This window comes from Thalassophryne amazonica, chromosome 18 (genome assembly GCF_902500255.1).
Source record: "Thalassophryne amazonica chromosome 18, fThaAma1.1, whole genome shotgun sequence".
Taxonomy (NCBI): Eukaryota; Metazoa; Chordata; class Actinopteri; order Batrachoidiformes; family Batrachoididae; genus Thalassophryne; species Thalassophryne amazonica.
In genome coordinates this window covers 60145466-60167771 of record NC_047120.1, presented here as the reverse complement: position 1 = coordinate 60167771, position 22306 = coordinate 60145466, and the positions used below count along the sequence as shown (strand labels likewise).

The 22306-nt window shown below is 39.6% G+C and overlaps 2 protein-coding genes across 3 annotated transcripts; both read left to right on the top strand.

Moving 5' to 3' along the window:
- The first annotated feature begins 306 nt into the window (after positions 1–306).
- On the top strand, positions 307–7274 carry LOC117530363 (zinc finger protein 664-like). Of its 2 annotated transcripts, XM_034193215.1 has the most exons (7): positions 310–799; positions 3761–3920; positions 4027–4079; positions 4207–4303; positions 4700–4746; positions 5324–5423; positions 6177–7274. In XM_034193215.1, exons 1-7 carry the CDS (start codon positions 656–658, stop codon positions 7205–7207), a joined length of 1632 nt encoding a protein of 543 aa, XP_034049106.1. In that variant the 5' UTR covers positions 310–655; the 3' UTR covers positions 7208–7274. The 2 variants fall into 2 exon arrangements, with proteins under 2 accessions (XP_034049107.1, XP_034049106.1); XM_034193216.1 differs by lacking the exons at positions 4700–4746; positions 5324–5423 and adding an exon at positions 922–932 and having other exon boundaries at positions 307–793; positions 3763–3920.
- Positions 7275–8970: 1696 nt separating this feature from the next.
- On the top strand, positions 8971–19454 carry rpp30 (ribonuclease P/MRP 30 subunit). Its single transcript, XM_034193220.1, has 12 exons — positions 8971–9131; positions 11200–11258; positions 11344–11400; positions 11533–11598; positions 12469–12540; positions 13693–13782; positions 14740–14856; positions 14962–14991; positions 15366–15403; positions 15821–15900; positions 18792–18884; positions 19110–19454. The coding sequence occupies exons 1-12, from the start codon at positions 9005–9007 to the stop codon at positions 19157–19159; spliced, it is 879 nt and encodes a 292-aa protein (XP_034049111.1). The 5' UTR covers positions 8971–9004; the 3' UTR covers positions 19160–19454.
- The last annotated feature ends 2852 nt before the right edge of the window (positions 19455–22306 follow it).

Genomic DNA, 22306 nt, shown 5'->3' with positions numbered 1-22306 from the left:
TATCAGACTGTGATACATTCCTTGAAGACAATACTAAGGCATGGAGCTTCCCCAAAGGAGAGAGCGAATTTGGTTGTTTTTTAAAAAAAAATGTGGCTTGTATTGGAAAATATAGTTTTATCTCAATAAAGTTAAATAGGTGTTATATGTCTTATGACCTGAGGGGAGCAGCAGTGCACTGAACGTGCCTAGCCTTCCGACAACTAAGAAGAATAAGAAGAAGAAGTTTAGTTCAGATCAGCTCAGCTCAGAAAGGAGAACAACCTTTTCCTTGAGGACATTACTGAGGCATGGAGCCTTCACAAAGGAGAGAGAGCGAATTTGGTGTTTTTTTTTATTATTATTATTATTGTGGCTTATACTGGAAAATATAGGGGTGCTGTCTCTGTCTCATTGACATTTAATAGGTGTTCTGTGTCTTATGACCTGAGGGGGGCAGCAATGTACTGACCGTGCCTAGCCTGCCAACAACCAAGAAGAAGAAAGGAGAGCAGGGGAGTTGTTAAGTTGACCAGAGTTGTTGCTTCAGCCACGGAGCTTGATACATTTTCAATTGTGTAGCATGTCTCCTCTTTGCAGTTAGCTGGCGGTAGCAGCCGTTACCACTGTGGCTGTTAGCCGTTGGTAGTCTCAGCCGTTAGCCTGATTCGCCGCGATGAGCGTTCCCGTGTCGACGCAGCTGGCTGGGGTTGTGGAGTCTCTGGTCCTCGCCTCGGTGGCCGAGCTGTGGAAGCTGCTGGAAACCAGACCGGGCTTCTTGCTGCCGGCTTCAGTGCAGGCCGAGAGCCGGGACATGGTGGTGAGGAAACGCATGGCCTTCAAACAGAAAGAAATAAGTTCACTTTAGACTTAAAACTGTTTGGAGTTTTACATTTTTGACTACCTTTCAGTAGGAGACTCATTTAAGCACAAGCAAAGCAAAAAAATGTGGATGAGTCAGTCAGTCAGTAGTAGTAGTAGTAGTAGTAGTAGTAGTAGTAGCAGCAGTGGTGGGGGTCCACTGGTCCTAAACTCTTTGGTGTATATTATAACCCCAATCCCCTCGGAGCCCTCTGGGGTCCGAGGGCATTTTTTTGGACCGTTCACTCGCCTGGCATAAATGTTTTATTATTGCTGTTAACAGCTCTCCCTGCATCCCACAATTAAGTTTTATGTCTCTTTTTTTCAGGACAACCTGTGCTTTCAGAATATATATGTTTTTGTTGTGTTTTATAAGTGTAATAAAGGTTTACAATCAAAAATAGGCAAAAAAAAAAATAAAGCAAAAACTAATTTTCAACAAACATTTATTCAAAACACACAGCAAACTATAATAAACAACTGTTTTGACACTTTATAAAGGTAGTTTAAGGTCTTGTGTGAAAGGCTGTACAACACAAAAGTTCAAACAATAAACACAAATGCACACTTTGAACAATATATACAAAATGGTCTATGCGTTTTGTTGTCCATTGATATGGTAAACAGTGCTTTATGCAGAGAAAGCACCAGAGATATCCAGTAACATTTACATGCAAACTAGTGGAGCAATCCTGATAGTTACACACTCTTTGTTTGAGCATGTGAGATTGTCATCAGAGGCTCTCCATCTGCTCCTGCTTTCACTGATCGCTGTGCGTAATGGCTCAGGGCACACCGAGTATGTACTCAGTGGAGCACCCAGGGGGCTATTCAAACGGGCCAACTAGTAGCACATCACTCCTGAAAATGATCTTTGGCTTTTCACGTGTGGTAAATCTGCCCTACGATTGGATTTTGGAAAACCATGTGACGATGAACCAATCCCAATTGGACACTCACATTGCGCACGTCATCACACAGCTTCTATGAGGAGTACAAAGATGGCTGCTGGCTGGCTCGAAAGTCCATGGAGTTAACTTTTCAGCAAAAAAAAAAAGAGTATGTTTCTATCTCATATCATTCAAAAGTTATTTGTAATTTAGTAAAGCTTGGTCTTAGCCGTCGTATACGATGGCGACGGCCCCAGAGGGTTAAAGTTCACAAATAAATGTTATACTTTGAAATAGCTAACAAACAAGATCCCGTTTTGTTAAATTTATAAAAATAAAACATGATTCTATTGACATACACCTTTAATTGCACTGTTGTCTATAAATCTGTTGAATTGAAAATCAACAAATAATGGTAATTCACCATAATGTGTTTTTTTTTTTTTTTTTTTTTTTTTTGTTTTTTAATTGTCACACTTTTGTAACATTACTTAACCTACTTCAGTTCAACATATAGCCTACCTTAACCCTCTGGGGTCCGAGGGCATTTTTTGGACAGTTCAACTCGCCTGGCGTAAATGTTTTTTTTTTTATTGCTGTTAACAGCTCTCCCTGCATCCCACAATCAAGTTTTATGTCTCTCTTTTTTTTTTCAGGACAAAACTGTGCTTTCAGAATATATATGTTTTTGTTGTGTTTTATAAGTGTAATAAAGGTTTACAATCAAAAATAGGCAAGGAAAAAATAAAGCGAAAAATAATTTTCCACACACATTTATTCAAAACACACAGCAAACTATAATAAACAACTGTTTTGACACTTTAAAGGTAATTTGAGGTCTTGTGTGAAAGGTTGTACAACAAAAAGGTTCAAACAATAAACACAAATGCACATTTTGAATAATATATACAAAATGGTCTATGCATTTTGTTGTCTTCATCTCAAAGCAGTTTGTCTGCTATTACACAAAGGTTAAATCACAAACTTCTGTGTTTTGGAGTGTTCTGTGCTGCTCAAAGCAGCTTTCATTCACACTTTGGTCAACTTTGGTTCCTTACAGGAGCGGCCCTCCCCCTCGCTCCATTGATATGGTAAACAGTGCTTTATGCCGAGAAAGCAACAGAGTTATCCAGTAACATTCACATGCAAACTAGTGGAGCAATCCTGATAGTTACACATTCTTTGTTTGAGCACGTGAGATTGTCATCAGAGGCTCTCCGTCTGCTTCGCTGATGCTGTGTACAATGGTGCAGGGCGCATGGAAACCAATAGTATGTACTCATTGGAGCACCCAGGGAGCTATTCAAATGGGCCTACTAGTGACATATCACTCCTGAAAACAATCTTTGGCTTTTCACGTGAGATAAATCTGCCCTACGATTGGATTTTGGAAAACCATGTGATGGTGAACCAATTCCGATTGGATGCTCATATTGCGCACGTCATCACACAGCTTCTGTGAGGAGTACAAAGATGGCCGATGGCTGGCTCGAAAGTCCGTGGAGTTAACTTTTCAGCAAAAAAAAAAAGAGTAAGTTTCTATCTCATATCAATAAAAAGTTATTTATAATTTAGTAAAGCTTGGTCTTCGCCGTTGTATACAATGGCATCGGCCCCAGAGGGTTAAAATGTAAAAACAACTTCATCATGCTCTCCTTATTAGAATACTAGGACTAGTGGGAGGTTCCCATCAGGGGTTTAGTCAGCTTGTGAAGACAATAACTGAAAAAGAATAAATTCTATCATCTTAGAACTCGCCAAATTATAATGACTTAATGAGGACAAAACCTGCTTCATCTGGTGAACTTTGATGCACTAGATTGATTGAAAGAAAAACCATGTTTTGCTTGTGTAATATACATGGATACATATATGCACACGCATGGATCTATATCTGATCCACTGCACTTTCCACAGTCTGACTGTTGCTGTCTGTGTAGCGTATGAGAAAGCTAAATTAACTGATGCATGAGAACACAAAAAAACTTTTTGATCGTAACTCAGTGTAGTTTATGCTTGGCCTGTTTCAGATTCAGTTTGCGTCCGTCATGGAGACGTTGGGTAACGAGGCTTTGGGAAAGATCATAAACATCTTAGATGAACTCAAGTGTCTGAAGCACAACGAGGCGACAAAAGGCTTGAAAACATCACAGACCAGTATCCTCAATGTCCTCAGTGCTGTACGCCTGGGTACGTATGATGTCAGCAGGCCCCGCCCCATCATGAGTTGTTACGTTTTTAAAAATTTTTTTTTTACTTTGTCATGATAACAGAAAGTGTCTGATTGTGTTTATAGAAGATGAACACTCGTACGGAGGTGACTCTCAGACCTCTGATGGTGTCACTCAGGTAAGACCTCTGATTGTTTAACAGCTCTGGCTGACTGTCTGTGTTGACCTGTGTAAATTCTCAGAGCCCTGGTCTGTGGCCCTGTAAGCTCCTGTACCTGCCTGATGTGGACTCTGTCACACTGCAGATGTCTGAACCTGACCAGGAAAATTATGAAGATCAGTTCATCCTGGCGGTCACTGTGAAAGACGACAATGACATCAACCTGGAAGACATTGCAGACAGTGAGTATCTGATCCATACCGGGCCCCGGCAGGCTGTCAGAAATTTCAGATCCGGGGCAGTGATGGAGGTCACATCCATGTTTGATTGTTAATGACTTTTTTCTGACCTGGGGTCAAACCCGGGTGCAAACTGTGTCTTGAGGGCAGGACCTCATTAGCTCACAGGGTCTTGGAGTGGAGGTTTTGGGAGCCTTTCTGTTTCAGTGCTTAACAGAAGATCCTCAGTGACAGAAAAATAGGCACACCTGTGTCATGCAACACAGTGTCATGTACCCAGGCTGTATGCCTGGGTACGTATGATGTCAGCAAGCCCCACCCCATCAGGAGTCATTAAATTTCTTAATATTTTGTTGACTTTGTCATGATAACAGAAAGTGTGTGATTGTGTTGATACAGAAGATGAGCAATCATACGGAGGCGACTCTCAGACCTCTGTCACTCAGGTAAGGCCCCTGATTAGTTAGCAGCTCCGGCTGACTGTCTGTTACAGTGACCTGTGTAAAGGGCCTTTCATGCCGAGTGCGTAAATGTGGCGCGCATCACTCTATAACCCATTATTTTCAATGATAAGCATCTTACAAACAGTGTAAAACTGAGCTTACGCAACTTTCCGTTGAGAGCACACATTGCCATTTGACGTCAAATTCCAGCTGCTTCAGCTCTGAAGCGTTACTCCGAACAGTTGCTGGAAAAAAAGCTCCTCCCAACAGGTTGTCTGTCTCTCGTTCTTCTGCTTTTTACTCCTAATCTTGTGGTTAAGACTCGCAGACTGTTTCACTTTTTCTTGTTGTGAATCAATCATGGCGATTGTCAGCATTCACTGGATGCTTGAAAAGTCAGATAGTGACATAGAAATCGCCGCTTCCAGACGCATTGTTGCTGCGTCCACTTTGCAAAAAACGCAAGTGAATGTGGCAGAATGATTGCGCGGCACATGCGGTATGAAAGACCCATAACTCCTTGGTTTGTGGGAAGATAAACTCCTTGTACCTGCCTGATGTGGACTCTGTCATTCTGCAGATATCTGAACCTGCCCAGGAAAATTGTGAAGATCAGTTCTTCCTGGCCATCACTGTGAAAGACAACAATGGCAACATCAACTTGGAAGACATAGCAGACAGTGAGTAATGTTTATGTCACTGGAGGAAATAGATAATGGATAATCACAATAGATAAAAAGAATCGTCTTTTAATTTTATTTTATTCTGTTTTGAGTAAGCCCATTGTCTGAGAAAGAATCAGAATCAGCTTTATTGTCATTGTAATTTACATTGCAACGAGATTTGAGTGCAACTCCAAAAGGTACTTTTTTTTGAGGTGCCAGTAATTATTAACCAAATAAAAAGATAATAAAAACTAACAAAATAAATGATTTAAATATATGTACAACTAAAAATAAAATGTGGACAAAATATAAAATGTAAAACGAGAATTATGTACAACTGGCCCGTCATATGGAGAAAATTGGCCATTACTTCAGGCACAGAGGGGCCATTAGCCCATACTACCCTTTTGAAATATGAATCACTGTCAGTAAAACAAGTTTAACTTAAAATTGCATTATTTCATCTTATTTTGGTGAGGATTCATTACAAAAATTAAACAAAATAAATGTTAGGGGAAATCTTTGTTGATATTACATATTTCTGGGGGAAAAGGTATTGGTTGAAATCTGCACATCGGATTTTAGAATCATCAAATATTGAAATCTGTATTAGTTTTAAAAAATCCTGTATTGGTCCAGTGCAAGTTAATCAAAAATAATAGTGGTGGTGTTTCCTGTGTGGGCATGGACTTTTTTTGTTAAAGCTTAAAAACAGTCCTCATGAGGTGGAGAAGGTCTTTGCTCACCGCTTTGTTTCATTGTTTCTAGGTGATAAGGGTGAAGCAGCTCAACCGGTGACCTCTGACCACGCGCAGAGCGTGACCTGGAAAGACTTCACATGCAAAACCTGCAGCAAGACCTTCACAACACACACAGACTTGAAGTCCCACCAGCGCATCCACACGGCAGAGAAGTCGTATTCCTGCACCTTTTGCAGCAAAACCTTCCGCCATAAGCGCTTTATGCAGGCGCACATGAGCGTGCACACAGGCGAGACCCCCTTCATGTGCACCGAATGTGGCAAAGGCTTCTCCAGTAACAGTAATCTCAGAACGCATGCAATCATCCACACGGGGGAGAAGCCCTACAGCTGCCACATATGTGGCCACAGCTTCAGCCTGCTGCAGAACTTGAACCGCCACACTCGCACCCACGCTGGCACCAAGGCCTTCACCTGTCAGGTGTGCGGGAAAGGCTTCACACGCGCCGTCACGCTGAGAAGCCACGAGCTCATCCACACTGGCCAGAAGCCCTTCAGGTGCGAGCACTGCTCCAAGAGTTTCCGATACAGCGTCTACTTGAAGATCCATCAGCGGATCCACACTGGCGAGCAGCCATACATGTGCGAGGTGTGCGGCAAGGCGTTCCGGCAAAAGAGCGGCTTGATCGCTCACAGCTGGGTGCACTCAACGGAGCATCCCTTCACCTGCTGCTTCTGCGGGAAGACGTTCAACAACCCCAACAGCCTGAAGCTGCACGTGCGTGTGCACAACGGTGAGAAGCCATACGTGTGCGAGGTGTGCGGCAAAGCCTTCAGCCAAAAGAGTGGCCTGAACGCGCACAACTGGACGCACTCAAAAGAGCGTCCCTTCATCTGCTGTTTCTGCAGGAAGACGTTCAACAACCCCAACAGCCTGAAGCTGCACGTGCGTGTCCACAGCGGTGAGAAGCCGTACGTGTGCGAGGTGTGCGGCAAAGCCTTTAGTCAAAAGGGCGGCCTGAACTCTCACCTGCGTACACATTCGAAAGATTCACCTGCTGCTTCTGCCAGTGGATGCTCAGTGAGTCCAACAGCCTGAAGCTGCAGGTTCACAGTGTGGAAACTCACCTCAGGGGTCAATGGTGCCACGGCCACAACACTACATCGCTGACGTGGAAAAGAGATGCCATGACCAGAACAATATTTGAAAACCTGTGTGTGAGATATGCACACATTGAATGGGGATTGGACGATATTTATCAATTGGAGCTGATACAAAAAAAACTCAGGTTCAAGGATTTTTTTTTTTTTTTTTTTTTTTTTGGTCAAATAAGGGACAGCATATTTTGTGTCAGTGTGTTGTCCTTATTTTGTCTGCAGTGTAAAAAAAAAAAAAAAAAAAAAAAATCAGTTTTTTAGAGTTCACTTTTGTCCACAAGCCTTTAGATTACAGTGAAGTAAAATAAAAAATTTAAACAAAATAAAAGTCAAAATTGGTATACCTGAAAAATGTTATCATTTCTGTTTTTTAAATAGTAGTGTTTTGATATGTATAATTTCTGAAAATATTCTTAGAGATGTAGAAGTGGGTGGATTTCTTTCTCTTCCTGTAATACCATTGCAGTTTTAGATTTCTCCTACTGTGGACACACAGCTTATACACTATGTTCTAAATATTGATTCATTTGCATCATTTACCATTTATTGAAAGTTAAACAAAATATTGTACATTTTCAGGCTCTGATTCCTCTCCTGTTAATTACAGGACAGAAGTTTTCATTGAAGTTATGACATTAAAAATAGGTATTAGGGTGATTCTTTAACTACGGGCACTATTGGCCTTGTAAATGTAATTTCCACCACACCATTGCCTTACAATATAAAGCGCCTTGGGGCAACTGTTTTTTGTGATTTGGCGCTATATAAATGTGCTCTGATGTCACTGTTTATCTCCATAGAAACTACCCAAACAATCTTTCATACAAACTGTTTAAAGGGACATTACAGTGTTGTGGTGGAAATTACGGCAATAGTGTGGGACAACTACATTTTGTTTAAAAAAAAAAATCACAACAGTTGTATGACATTGAATACCCCAAATATGTTTTGATTATTTTACTGATATTTTATTCAGAGATATATTAAAACATTAGGAAAAAAACATTTCTTTACCATTCATTTTTTTATCATTGAAGATCAAAAGTCTGGGTGTGGGACAAGCACAAAACGGCAATATTTGCGTATAATGATGCTGAAAAAAAGGTAAAAAAGTCATCATAGACTACTAGAACAAATTTCTTAACACACTTTCATTGTAAAGATAACTATAAAGTGTGAAATTTCCCCTTTTTTCTGTTTTTCATACAGTATGATCAAAGGACATAAGTGCCCGTAGTCTAAGAATCACCCATTAACAGATGTGACTTTTTTTTTTTATAAAAGAGTACAGATGTAATTTTGACATTGAAATATAGGTTGCTGATGTTCCCAAAATTTTGTGCAGTTTCATTTGATGTAGCAATCGTCAGATTCCCTTTTAATTTTGATGTCGATGTGGTTTATTTATTTTAAGCAAAAAAATGGTCTGATTCATACTTTTAGTGGGCAAGTTGGTGTCTTTTATTTTTTTCAGGTATAAAGACTGACAGAAATACACCAAAAATAAAACATTTCTCAGTGCTTCGCATCTGCAGCACTCAAAACATAAGTAAAACACAAATCTTATGGGCAGTCACACACATGTATGTGTGTCAGAACGTTTAAAAAATGTGAAAACATTTTATATTGCCAATATTCATATTAGTGATTCTTTAAATGTACATCGGCGTTAGTATTTTTTTTTTTGTATTACGTCTACGTCATCAATCTCGCATCTTAGGTATAAACTACATATCCCATGATGCCGTGGGCTTCCCCATGTGCGAGTGGTAGCCGTTTGAACATGTCTGTGTTTATGGATTTAAATTTGATCATCACGGCGGATAAGAGCACCCTGCAGAGTCTGATAGAAACAGCAGCTCATCGTGAGTCCAGAACTCATCCGAACCCGAAATCTGTGTGACGTAATCGGGTTTTTTTTTTTCCCCCCGCCACACAACACACAGCTAACTGCTAACGCTACTAGCATCACAGAATGTGACGGTAACATTAACTAAACCCAGTAATTAAAAAAAAAAATTCAAACGTTTCCTTATTCTTGAACAATGCTCTCTGGACTAAAGTCTAGCGCAAAATCAAGATCTGTTACCCTTAAACCACAAAACTACATGTTCACCGATCAGACTGACCGCTGACGGGTGAAGTGAATAACATTGATTATCAGTTTGTGGGATACGTTAGATAGCAGGAATATGGGGTGCATAAAGTTTGGTAGATGGATTGAGGTTGTATCTGATGTCTCGTGGATGCTGTGAAGAAGGATCTGAGCCAGAAGTTGATTTCAGACTGGCTCAGCTCGTATCGTGCATATTGCAATTTTCAGTAGGCAGCCACTTAGAGGTCAGTTGCACAGGAGTCAAAATATAAAAATGCTCCAGTCATATTTAAAATTATACCACATTATTTGCCTGATTGTAAAGATTCCAAAAATGTATAGTTTGGACTATCTATGACTGAATTCTGTAGAGTTATGGGGTAAAAACAACAAGAATGGTGACAAAGTTCAGTTTCAGTTTGTGCAGGGGTCAAAAGTGAGTTGTTCCAATTTTGTTCAAAGGTGATGCAAATTATTGGTTGAGTTAATAGGGTTTCAAAAAGGAACAGTTTGCACCATGTATCATATATCCATATATCAATGGACGTCAACATTATTTGACCTTTACTTTAGAGACCAAGCATTCAACGCAGTCAAAACATTTATTAATCCAAGTAGCTCATACAACAGTTTGCACCATTTTTTACTAAAATTAGAGCAACTTTAACTTTTGACCCCTGTACAAACTGAAATTGACCTTTGTCACCATTCTTAAGGTTTTTACCCCATAACTTCATAATATTCAGTCATAGATAGTCCAAACTATACCTTTTTGGAATCTTTATGATCAGACAAATAATGTGGTAATAGTTTTCAATATGAATGGAGGACTTTTATATTTTAACTCCTGTGTAATTTTCCAGTTGACCCCTACGTGGTCGCCTATTGAAAATTCAAGTGGCCCGTCGGTTTTTTCAAAAGAGTATTATCTAAGGAGAATTTGTGCTGGATTTGGTGCTTGTATCACCATGTGAAGTATTGTTTCAGTTATTTGCTGCACTATTCCAGGCATGTCCAACTGGGAAGACCCAGGACATCATGGAGGGATTATATATGTCAAATGGTTTGGAACACCTTGAGATTCCCCCCAGGACAAGTCAGACTTGGCTGAGGATAGGGAAATGTGGAATGAGCTGCGTGGTTGGCTGCCACTATGAGCCAGACCTTGATTAGCAGCAGAAAATTAACAAAGACTTGAGTGACGCTGACAAGAGCCAAATTGTGATGTTCGTTCACTGAGTCAGTGCATCTCCAAAACCACAGCTCTTTGGAATTTTTCAAATTCTTTGTGTTGACTTTTAGAATATAACTGATGTGAAACAATCAGAAACTAAGGGTTTTCTTTATTTTTTTCTCTACCTTTTTGCACATAAAATGCCAGTTTCACTGCCAACCACACCGGCTCCTAATCCATCATCATTCCAACAGGTGGCAGTCACGCCTATGTGATATTGTGCACAGGATTTGGTGCATTAAAATTCAGGTTTTAATCTGTTTTTTGTTATAAGATATTTTATGTGACAAAACTTACATATTTTATTCCATGATTTTTTTTTTTTCTGACAGAAAATGGTAAAAGTGTAAAAAAAAAAAAAAGGAAGAAAAAGAACCAGTGTTATCTTCATTTTGTCTTTTTGTATTTTAAATTATCAGCCATCACACTTTATAAGATAAATCCAGAGAATATGTGAAGGTATGACTTCAAAAGCGATTGATCAGTGATCAGTAATTATCGTATAGGTGAACTTTGTGTCGACTAAATGCCGAATTCTTTCACTTTTACAGAACATGACACACAATCTGATGCTTGAGTATTGATTTGTTGTGTTTGTGTACAGTTGGATTCTCTGCTGTGGCTTTGAACTACGTGTTTGATCCCACCAACAAAAAGAAACAGGTTGGTGCTGCTTGAGGAACACTTCAGGAAAACTCAGATAAGTTCAGGAAAGTGTCATGTTTTGCTTTTCACTTTGTGTTTGCAGGAAATCCCCAAACCAACTGCCATCAGTGAGCTGATCCCTCAGATGCCTATTGTGCAGGTACGCCGCCACCGCCACCACTGCCACTCAGTGTGGATTATTTCCTCAATGTGGATTGTTTCATTTTTAGATCATGTTGGCGATTGGCGATCATGTTGTTTGTGTATGTGTTTTCTTTCCTCTCTGTCACAGGGTCGGTCTCGGCCAATCAGAGTGCTGAACAGACTGACCATTGTGGTTTCGGACTCCAGTCACTTTGTGAGTCATGTGATCAAGTATTGATAGATTATGGATTATTACTTACTTTAATCACCTAAATTAGTGTTTCCTAGTCCTGGACCTCAATACTGAAGCGACTGTGCAATTTCTGTGTGTCCCTGAGCTACTCAGACCAGATCAGCAGGTGCCTGAAATCACCTGATGTGACTCATGTCGGTGAGGAAAAAAGAAAATGAACAGTACTTGGGGTCCTGAGGACCAGAATTAAGAAGTGCTGACCGAAATCATCTTTAAAAGGTTTTAAAATTGAAATTGTGCTGCATTCAGGGACACACTGATGAGCAATTAACACAAATTTAATGGTTTTAATTAAGATCAGTTTATCAGACAAATAGATTAAAAAAATAATTTATTTTATTTTACTTCCTGTTAAGATTATTGTTGGCATCACAGAAATATTAAAAATAAGCTTTTTGACATTATCATCAGCGTAACTATTATTATTATTGACACATTTCAAATATCAGAAAAAAATGTTCATCAAAAATGTCACTGACAGGTAGTTTATGTATTATGGATTCATATTTATGTGCAAAATCACGTTCTTGTTGGTATTTTTTTTTCCAAATTTGACAAGAAAATGAGCGCAAGAAGTTTGGACAGAACATATAATCACTTAAAATGTACTGCGTTTTGAAGAAGTTAAATATATTTTTGAATTATTAAATTGTGAATGAGATAATTATAAAATGATTGACAGGTGGGTTGACAATGAAAATTATTATTTTCTTTCAAGTTGTTTGAGAGGTGATTTACAAGGTGTGTGTGTGTGTGTGTGTGTGTGTGTGTGTGTGTGTGTGTGTGTGTGTGTGTGTGTGTGTGTGTGTGTGTGCGCACGCGCGCATACAGAGGCGGAATGCTCCAGAGTATCGCTGCTTCGACTTGCTTGCTGTCCAGCCGATGACGGAGAAACTTTTCCACGTGAGATCCACTGATACGCACAACACACCCGACCATCATCGACACGCGTGATCATCAGCAGCGCTTTGCGTTTTCTTGTGGCTCCTTACGAGCTGTTTAAAGTTAATTTCTTTTAAAGATGCTTTCTTTTTATAGGTGTGACGTCATTGATAAGCTGCTGCCGGCACATAAAATAATATTAATAATTCACTGTGTGCATTAATTGTCTACAAAAATAACTTACGAGTGTCAGCTGAAAGTTCTGCCTCCAATAACAGGCTAGATGTGGAAGTGAAGCAGCCACAGATGCACATCATGAAGTGCGGGTTTGATGGCATAGTCCTCACAGAACTTTTGGACACCACCACCATCAATCCTGACCGTATATGGACACTTTGCAAAAGCTGTGCACTCGTTTGACGTGAGCTCCGCCTTGCAGAAGGCGCAATTCTCGTCAACACAAGAGTCAAAAAACACAGGATGCATTGCAGTGGCTCAAATCCTATAACATCTCCCGCCCTCTGACTTTTTACCCAAAGTCAAAATATGGCCATCGGGTATTGTGAAGACTTTGCTCCTGTCTGTCTGTCTGTCTGTCCTCAGCGTAAGTCCAGTCCTATTACTGCCAGAGTCTTCAGATTTACAAAGAGCATTTTTGAGTCACAGACCTTGGACAAGTTTAAAGACAGCTAACTTTGACCTATTCTAAGGGGTCAAACGGTCACATTCTTTCTGCACACTCTTTCATTGAATACATACATACGGATGAGGGTATTTTAGCATTGCCTTATATTTCCATTTTCCTGAACTTAAAGAACACCTGAAGGGTCACTGAGGTGGAAGCAGCTGTGCGTTGCTGGTGCTGAGAGAAAAGGGCACGATTTCTTCAACAGGATGCAAAAACCTGTCCGGTGTTGAAATAAGTGCATGGAAAGCGAAGGTGCCTGTGTGGAAAAGTGATGACGCTGCTTGATAGAGAACATTCCAAACTTTAAGCAGATATGAGATTCATGTGAGTGTCTTGTTTGTTATTGAAATAATCTCGTAGGAGGCAGAACGTTTCAGCTGACCCTCATATAGCTGACTGGATGTGAAGCATTTTTCTTAGCGAGAGGCGTTTTTTGTGCTTTCTTTCAAATGAAAAGTTCAGTAACAGCCATGTAATATTTACAGGCGGCCTGCATGACCTTTGACATCGACATAATCTGTGTTGCAGTGATGGAAAAGTGTCCGATGTTCTACAAGAGGGCTCCAGTCAATGGGGTAAGATCAGTAATCAATACATCTGCTCCTTTAGGACAAATGATTTGTGTGTTTTTCACATTTGCAGCAAAGTAGAAGTCCTATTTAACAGGAGCGCTCACAGCGGAGGGGTAAAGGCTCGAACCACATACCACAGAGTGCAGCTCGCATCATTCCCAGGTTCAAATCCTGACCAAAGCTGCATGCCTCCTTGTTTTCTATTTCTATAATACAGGCTGAAAATGCCCAATAATATATTAAGAAGTAATATTTAATATTCGCCTTAATACAAGATAAAAAATAACATGACTGTGCACGATTTGCTCGGTGAAAGGCACGGCAGCAATACAGCGTAGTGGCTATAGTCCACAAATAACAAATTCAATGTCTATTCAGCACCGTGGGCATGTGGCACAGTTCAAAGGTCACATACATGACAATTTACACCTTTCGTCTGATTGTCTGATGTCACGTCTTTGCTACTTTGGAATTCTGTTTTTGGGTAAAGAATCTGAAATATTGTGATTTGGAAGAATTGAATTAAAAAAAAACAATTGAAGAGTTTCTTGGATTGTCGTTTGTGAACTTTTTTCTTTAAATTATATTTTTGTGAATTAACGTATACAAACAAGACCCTTCAGTGACAGAATGGTGCCTGTATATCAGGTGACTGTGTTTTATCCAATCACATCGACTGAAACAGTCTTCTATATAGGGATTAGGACCAGTTTGTAGAATTTCATTCAGAATGGACACATTGGTTTTGTGGATTAATAATAAATGATGATTTAGTAAAATAAGTTTTAGGTTGCAGCTAAGTCTTTGGCCAACAATAAATCGCTAATAAAGTTTGCTTTGAAGAAGTCACTAGAGGATTTGACAGATATATATTTTTTTATTTATTCCAGTTAGATGTATTTTCTTTCAGCCTGTGGGGGGGCGGTGCAGAGCTCTGTTTAACCATCTCGCTGTGTGCAGGCAATAGAGCGTGGCGTGGTGTTTGAGGTCACGTACGCCGCCGCCATCAGAGACGCCACCATGAGGCGCTACACCATCACCAACGCCGTGTGTTTGATGGAGAGCTGTAAAGGAAAGGTGCGTCTCTTCCATCAGAGTGCTGACAACAAACATTTTATTGCGGAACCAAGCTCCTGTGGGTCAAAAATAAAAATTCTACATCAAACTGTTGTTGTTTTTCAGAATGTGATCATGTCCAGTGCAGCGGAGAAGGTCAGTTTACCAAAAAAAGAAAACATTTGTAGAGTGCACAGACACAAGTGAGGGAAGCCACCAAAACACCCCAGTACAAGCATGAAGGAGTTAGAAGCTGATATGGTCAGAGTGGAACAAGAAATCATGTAAAATGTGGGCCCCAGTTTGTCCAAAGGCAACTTAGGTGGTCCCCAGACCCTGGTGTCTACCCACACGAGCCCCATCAGGTTTGGACCTGGGTGCCGCCTTTCAATGGCCAGCACCCGTGAAGTTCCTCTCACAGAGTTCTTCTTTCACAGTGTCGAGTTTTGCAAAGTGTTTCATCGGGGCTGATGTGCCGAACCACAAACAATACAGTTTTCTCCTTTTGTCCTCTCTCTGTCTGTCTGCAGCCTCTGGAGCTCCGAGGTCCATATGACATCACCAACCTGTATCCTTTATGTTGCTTATGTCTGTCCAGAGCTACATTTCCTTTTTTGATGTGGGTTTTTGACACCCCGTACTGGTTTTGTGAGTACCAGGACCATTAGCGGCTCTTAGTGACACAGAGGTCTGACTTCCAGTATGGATTCTGTTTAAATGCCTGCAGGTTGATTATTCATTTATTTTTCTTCCTTCTGTCAGATTAGCAACATAAAAATTAAAGATTTGTACCACCCATGGCGTGACGTTGCCACGGTAGGTTTCTGCTTCCTGCCGCTACATGTATCCTGTTTGTGGGCGTGGGGTAGTTTTCTTTTTATTAAATGATTTGGTGGATGGCGACGTGTTGTGACCAAACCTGGTTATTCTGTTTCTCCTTTTATTTTTGTGATGTCACAAATGTTTTCCTGATCTGCATGTTCAGAGGTTTGCTATTCGGTTTGTCAGATGCAGTTGCAAAAGAAGCCGTTTCGTCCACCTGTAGATCAGTGCTTCTTCATGCAGGTACTTACTGCAGTTAGCGCACAGCACTCGCAGAGCACGCGCCGCTCTGCTGCTGTCCTCATTACATCTTTGTGTTGTCATAAAGACGGCAACATTTCTTTCTCCTTGTATTGGTTATTAACAGGTAGTATTCTAAAAAAAAAAAAAAAACCCTACTACTGCAAATAAAACAACTACTGAAAATCTGTAGTACTACTGTAAGTACTCACATAAATACTGTTATATGCCTGAAAATATCTACTCCAAATACTGGTTTTAAACAGTACAACTACAAATGAGATACAGTAGTGTTCAGAATAATAGTAATACAAACTCAAAACTATTATGTTCAAACTGCTTTTTTTTTTTAGCAATCCTGTGAATCACTAAACTAGTATTTAGTTGTATAACCACAGTTTTTCATGATTTCTTCACATCTGTGAGGCATTAATTTTGTTGGTTTGGAACCAAGATTTTTCTCATTTACTAGTGTGCTTGGGGTCATTTTCTTGTTGAAACACCCATTTCAAGGGCATGTCCTCTTCAGCATAAGGCAACATGACCTCTTCAAGTATTTTGACATATCCAAACTGATCCATGATACCTGGTATGTGATATATAGGCCCAACACCATAGTAGGAGAAACATGCCCATATCATGATGCTTGCACCACCATGCTTCACTGTCTTCACTGTGAACTGTGGCTTGAATTCAGAGTTTGGGGGTCGTCTCACAAACTGTCTGTGGCCCTTGGACCCAAAAAGAACAATTTTATTCTCATCAGTCCACAAAATATTCCTCCATTTCTCTTTAGGCCAGTTGATGTGTTCTTTGGCAAATTGTAACCTCTTCTGCACGTCTTTTATTTAACAGAGGGACTTCGTGAGGATTCATGCAATTAAATTAGCTTCACACAGGCGTCTTCTAACTGTCACAGTATTTACAGGTAACTTCAGACTGTCTTTGATCATCCTGGAGCTGATCAATGGGTGAGCCTTTGCCATTCTGGTTATTCTTCTATCCATTTTGATGGTTGTTTTCCGTTTTCTTCCACGCGTCTTTTTTTTTTTTTGTCCATTTTAAAGCATTGGAGATCATTGTAGATGAACAGCCTATAATTTTTTGCACCTGTGTAGTTGTGGCAGTCAGTAACGGTTACTTTTTTAGACCAAGCAGAGGGAAAAAAATATGGAATCACTCAATTCTGAGGAAAAAATTATGGAATCATGAAAAACAAAAGAACGCTCCAACACATCACTAGTATTTTGTTGCACCACTTCTGGCTTTTATAACAGCTTGCAGTCTCTGAGGCATGGACTTAATGAGTGACAAACAGTACTCTTCATCAATCTGGCTCCAACTTTCTCTGATTGCTGGACCATTTTCTTCAACTTCCACCAAATATTTTCAATTGGATTAAGATCCGGACTATTTGCAGGCCATGACATTGACCCTATGTGTCTTTAGGCAAGGAATGTTTTCACAGTTTTTGCTCTATGGCAAGATTCATTATCATCTTGAAAAATGATTTCGTCATCCCCAAACGTCCTTTCAATTGATGGGATAAGAAAAGTGTCCAAAATATCAACGTAAACTTGTGCATTTATTGATGATGTAATGACAGCCATCTCCCCAGTGCCTTTACCTGACATGCAGCCCCATATCATCAATGACTGTGGAAATTTACATGCTCTCTTCAGGCAGTCATCTTTATAAATCTCATTGGAACAGCACCAAACAAAAGTTCCAGCATCATCACCTTGCCCAATGCAGATTCAAGATTCATCACTGAATATGACTTTCATCCAGTCATCCACAGTCCACGATTGCTTTTCCTTAGCCCATTGTAACCTTGTTTTTTTTCTGTTTAGGTGTTAATGATGGCTTTTGTTTAGCTTTTCTGTATGTAAATCCCATTTCCTTTAGGCGGTTTCTGTCTTGATGCTTTGATGTCTTCCTTGGTCTACCAGTATGTTTGCCTTTAACAACCTTCCCATGTTGTTTGTATTTGGTCCAGAGTTTAGACACAGCTGACTGTGAACAACCAACATCTTTTGCAACATTGCGTGATGATTTACCCTCTTTTAAGAGTTTGATAATCCTCTCCTTTGTTTCAATTGACATCTCTCGTGTTGGAGCCATGATTCATGTCAGTCCACTTGATGCAACAGCTCTCCAAGGTGTGATCACTCCTTTTTAGATGCAGACTAATGAGCAGATCTGATTCGATGCAGGTGTTAGTTTTGGGGATAAAAATTTACAGGGTGATTCCATAATTTATTCCTCAGAATTGAGTGATTCCATATTTTTTTCCCTCTGCTTGGTCTAAAAAAGTAACTGTTACTGACTGCCACAATTATTTTTCCTGATTTCTTATAGTGTTTCTTAAAGCCAGAAAGTTGCCATTTGAAATGACTTTAGTTTTGTGTCATGTCTGTGATCTGCTTTTTTTCTACAAAATTAAACAACTGAATGAACATCCTCCGAGGCCGGTGATTCCATAATTATTGCCAGGGGTTGTATTATTGTGAACACCCCTTTTCTACCTTTTTTACTAATAGCCCAATTTCATAGCCTTAAGAGTGTGCATATCATGAATGCTTGGTCTTGTTGGATTTGTGAGAATCTACTGAATCTACTGGTACAATATTTCCCATGTAACAATAAGAAATATACTCAAAACCTGGATTAATCTTTTTAGTCACATAGCACTACTATTATTCTTGACACTACTGTATGTACTTCTGTTGCAACTTTAAAGTTCTACTAGTACTTTTGTTTGAATAAGTACTTTTTCTGTCACTAACTGTTATAAATGTATTTCATTGTTCCTTTGTTCAAGGCAGTATAATCAGTAAGCGCTGCTCACATGGCCTCTTGCGATCATGTGATTTTATTTTATTGTTTTACAGAAACAAGGAAGACAGCCAGTGGCGTCATCCGTACCATGAAGTCCTCCATTGATTCCTCCTGCCAGCAGGGGGCTCCAGCTCACACTGCAGAGCGTAGGTTGGCTGACCTGTTTAAAAACAAAACAAACAAAACCTTCAGAACCTTTTTGAAAGTCAAAGACCATTTGGAACATCACAAAAACTGCAATAAGAAAATAAATGAAAGAACAAAAAGCTGCAAAGTGTTTAGTATATTTTTGACATCCCTCAGAAATCATCTCATGGGTCTCTCTCTCTCTCTCTCTCTCCCGCTCTCCCCCCCCCCCCCCCCCCCCCCAGGTGAAGCTCCTCCTGCCAAAAGAGCCAAACCACACCCCCTGACTGAGTGATTGACAGCCGCCTTTTGGGCTTTTGGCTGATTCTTTTGTTATTGTGTTTTTTGTGTTTTTTTTTTTTTTTTTTACTTTAAATAAACTGCTGTTTGTTGATAGCGGTGGTTTTCTCTCTGGCCTTGCAGCTAAAATTTTGTGGGTTCAGTGTCCCACTTCCTTTCTGTGTGGATTTTGCGTGTTCTCCTCTCGGCTTTCCTTCAAATATCATTAGGTTCTTTCTCCTTATAGACTTTCAGACATCTAGAGAATTTTCTGAGCTGCTAACAACAGTAGAAAGATGAGAACAACACTTAAAAACAGATGTAACGACAGTAAAAAAAAAAAGGTAAAAATGACAGTAAATAACATGAAACAGTAAAATGATGAGAATGACTGTAAGAGATGAAACAGTAAAAAAAGATGTAAACAACAATAAAAGGATGAGAAATACAGTAAGAAAAGGTGAGGAAAAACACAAAAAATGAAATGATAGTAGAAAACAGTTAAAATGACAGTAAAAAAGATGAAAGTAAAACAATGAGAATTACCATAACACCATAACTGATGAAACTAAGTTAAAAAAAGATGACAAATACAGTTTTAAAAAAAAAATGGAGAAAAACACTAAACAAAGATGAAATGCCAGTAAAAAAGAAACAGGAAAAAACTGTTAACATGATAGTGAAAAAGATGAAACCGTAAAACTGAGAGTGACCGTAACAGATGAAACTGAAAGTTAAAAAAAGATGAGAATAACAGTAAAAAAGATGACAACTGTAACCAAAAAAAGATGAAAATGACGGTAAAAAGATGACAAAGATGAGAAGGATAGTAAAAATATGGGAATGGTAAAATAAGATGTGACAGTAAAAAAACAAAAACGATGAGAATGACAGTAAAACGATGAAAACAGTAAAAAAAAAAAGGATGACAGATGAGAATGGTAAAAAAAAAGATGAGAACTACAGTAAAACTGATTAACAATACAAAAGATGAGAACGACAGTAAAAGAGACATCCAGTAAAAAAAAAAAAAAAAAAGTTAGTAAAAAAACATACAGTAAAATGATAATGACAGTGAAAAAGATGAGACTGCACTGAGTGATGATTGTACAATGAAGGTTTGGTGTAATTGTGAACACATCAACTAAAGAGCATGTGAAAATGAAGCTCTTGGTCTAATTCTTCATTATAAAACATGTAGGAAGCCTCCCATAGGCCACATACAAGCAAAGACCACAGAGTCCATTAGTGTTCTGGGGAGGACATGACACACTGGACGTACTTTTTTTATCCCATGGGATAAAAAAACTTTTCAACCTACCATCCGTGGTTCTCAAGACCAGGCACCTAAGTGGCTCTATTCTATTCTTTTTTTTGTTTGTTTTTTTTGATATTTAGATATACCTTAGTATACACTAGTAGAGTTCTACCTTAGAATTGGAATGTATTATACAGTGAGGAAAATAAGTATTTGAACACCCTGCGATTTTGCAAGTTTTCCCACTTAGAAATCATGGAGGGGTCTGAAATTTTCATCTTAGGTGCATGTCCACTGTGAGAGATATAATCTAAAAAAAAAAAAAAAATCCGGAAATCACAATGTATGATTTTTTAAATATTTTATTTGTATGTTACTGCTGCAAATAAGTATTTGAACACCTACCAACCAGCAAGAATTGTGGCTCACACAGACCTGTTAATTTTTCTTTAAGAAGCCCTCTTATTCTGCACTCTTTACCTGTATTAATTGCACCTGTTTGAACTTACCTGTATAAAAGACACCTATTCACACACTCAATCAATCACACTCCAACCTGTCCACCACAGCCAAGACCAAAGAGCTGTCTAAGGACACCAGGGACAAAAGGACAACAGGCAAGCAGCTTGGTAGAAGACAACAACTGTTATGATTATTTATTAGAAAGTGGAAGAAACACAAGATGACTGTCAATCTCGCTCGGTCTGGGATTCCATGCAAGATCTCACTTTGTTGGGTAAGGATGATTCTGAGAAAGTTCAGAACTACACAGGAGGACCCGGTCAATGACCTGAAGAGAGCTGGGACCACAGTCACAAGGATTACATAAGTAACACATGATGCTGTCATGGTTTAAAATCCTGCAAGGCAGCAAGGTTTCCCTGCTCAAGCCAGCACATGTCCAGGCCCCTTTGAAGTTCACCAGTGACCATCTGGATGATCCAGAGGAGGCATGGGAGAAGATCATGTGGTCAGATGAGACCAGAATAGAGCTTTTTGGAATCAACTCCACTTACCATGTTTATAGGATGAGAACAACCCCAAGAAAACCATCCCAACCGTGAAGCATGGGGGTGGAAACATCATACTCTGGGGGTGCTCTTCTGCAAAGGGGACAGGACGACTTCACCGTATTGAAGGGAGGATGGATGGGGTCATGTATTGCGAGATTTTGGCAAACCACCTCCTTCCCTCAGTAAAAGCATTGAAGATGGGTCATGGCTGGGTCTTCCAGCATGACAATGACCCCAAACACACAGCCAGGGCAACTAAGGAGGGGCTCCGTAAGAAGCATTTCAAGGTCCTGGAGTGGCCTGGCCAGTCTCCAGACCTGAACTCAATAGAAAATCTTTGGAGGGAGCTGAAACTCCAAACGTGAAAGATCTAGAGAAGATCTGTATGGAGGAGTGGACCAAAATCCCTGCTGCAGTGTGCAAATCTGGTGAAAAACTACAGAAAACGTTTGACCTCTGTAATTGCAAACAAAGGCTACTGTACCAAATATTAACATTGATTTTCACAGGTGTTCAAATACTTATTTGCAGCAGTAACATACAAATAAATTATAAAAAAAAATCATACATTGTCATTTCCGGTTTTTTTTTTTTTTTTTAGATTATGTCTCTCACAGTGGACATGCACCTAAGATGAAAATTTCAGACCCCTCCATGATTTCTAAGTGGGAGAACTTGCAAAATCGCAGGGTGTTCAAATACTTATTTTCCTCACTGTAGAAGACATACCTTACTGAATTTTCATACTGTACTGCTCAGCAGTACTTCTGTACCTATGAGGTCTGGGGTAATATCTCCAAAAACACCCCACAGCTACTATGCACGCTCCAAAAAACGAGCCATAAGAATCAGAAAGAATGTAGGATACAGAGAAGTATCCTACAGTTATTTT

Excerpts from the sequence above, each read along its gene's own strand:
- LOC117530363 (XM_034193215.1), top strand. The coding sequence starts at position 656 with ATGAGCGTTCCCGTGTCGACGCAGCTGGCTGGGGTTGTGGAGTCTCTG. Across the intron at positions 800-3,760 it reads CCGAGAGCCGGGACATGGTG|ATTCAGTTTGCGTCCGTCAT; the intron begins GTGAGGAAACGC and ends GGCCTGTTTCAG. Across the intron at positions 4,080-4,206 it reads CCTCTGATGGTGTCACTCAG|ATGTCTGAACCTGACCAGGA; the intron begins GTAAGACCTCTG and ends GTCACACTGCAG.
- rpp30 (XM_034193220.1), top strand. The coding sequence starts at position 9,005 with ATGATGCCGTGGGCTTCCCCATGTGCGAGTGGTAGCCGTTTGAACATG. Across the intron at positions 14,992-15,365 it reads TGTCCAGTGCAGCGGAGAAG|CCTCTGGAGCTCCGAGGTCC; the intron begins GTCAGTTTACCA and ends GTCTGTCTGCAG. Across the intron at positions 15,404-15,820 it reads CCATATGACATCACCAACCT|AGGTTTGCTATTCGGTTTGT; the intron begins GTATCCTTTATG and ends CTGCATGTTCAG.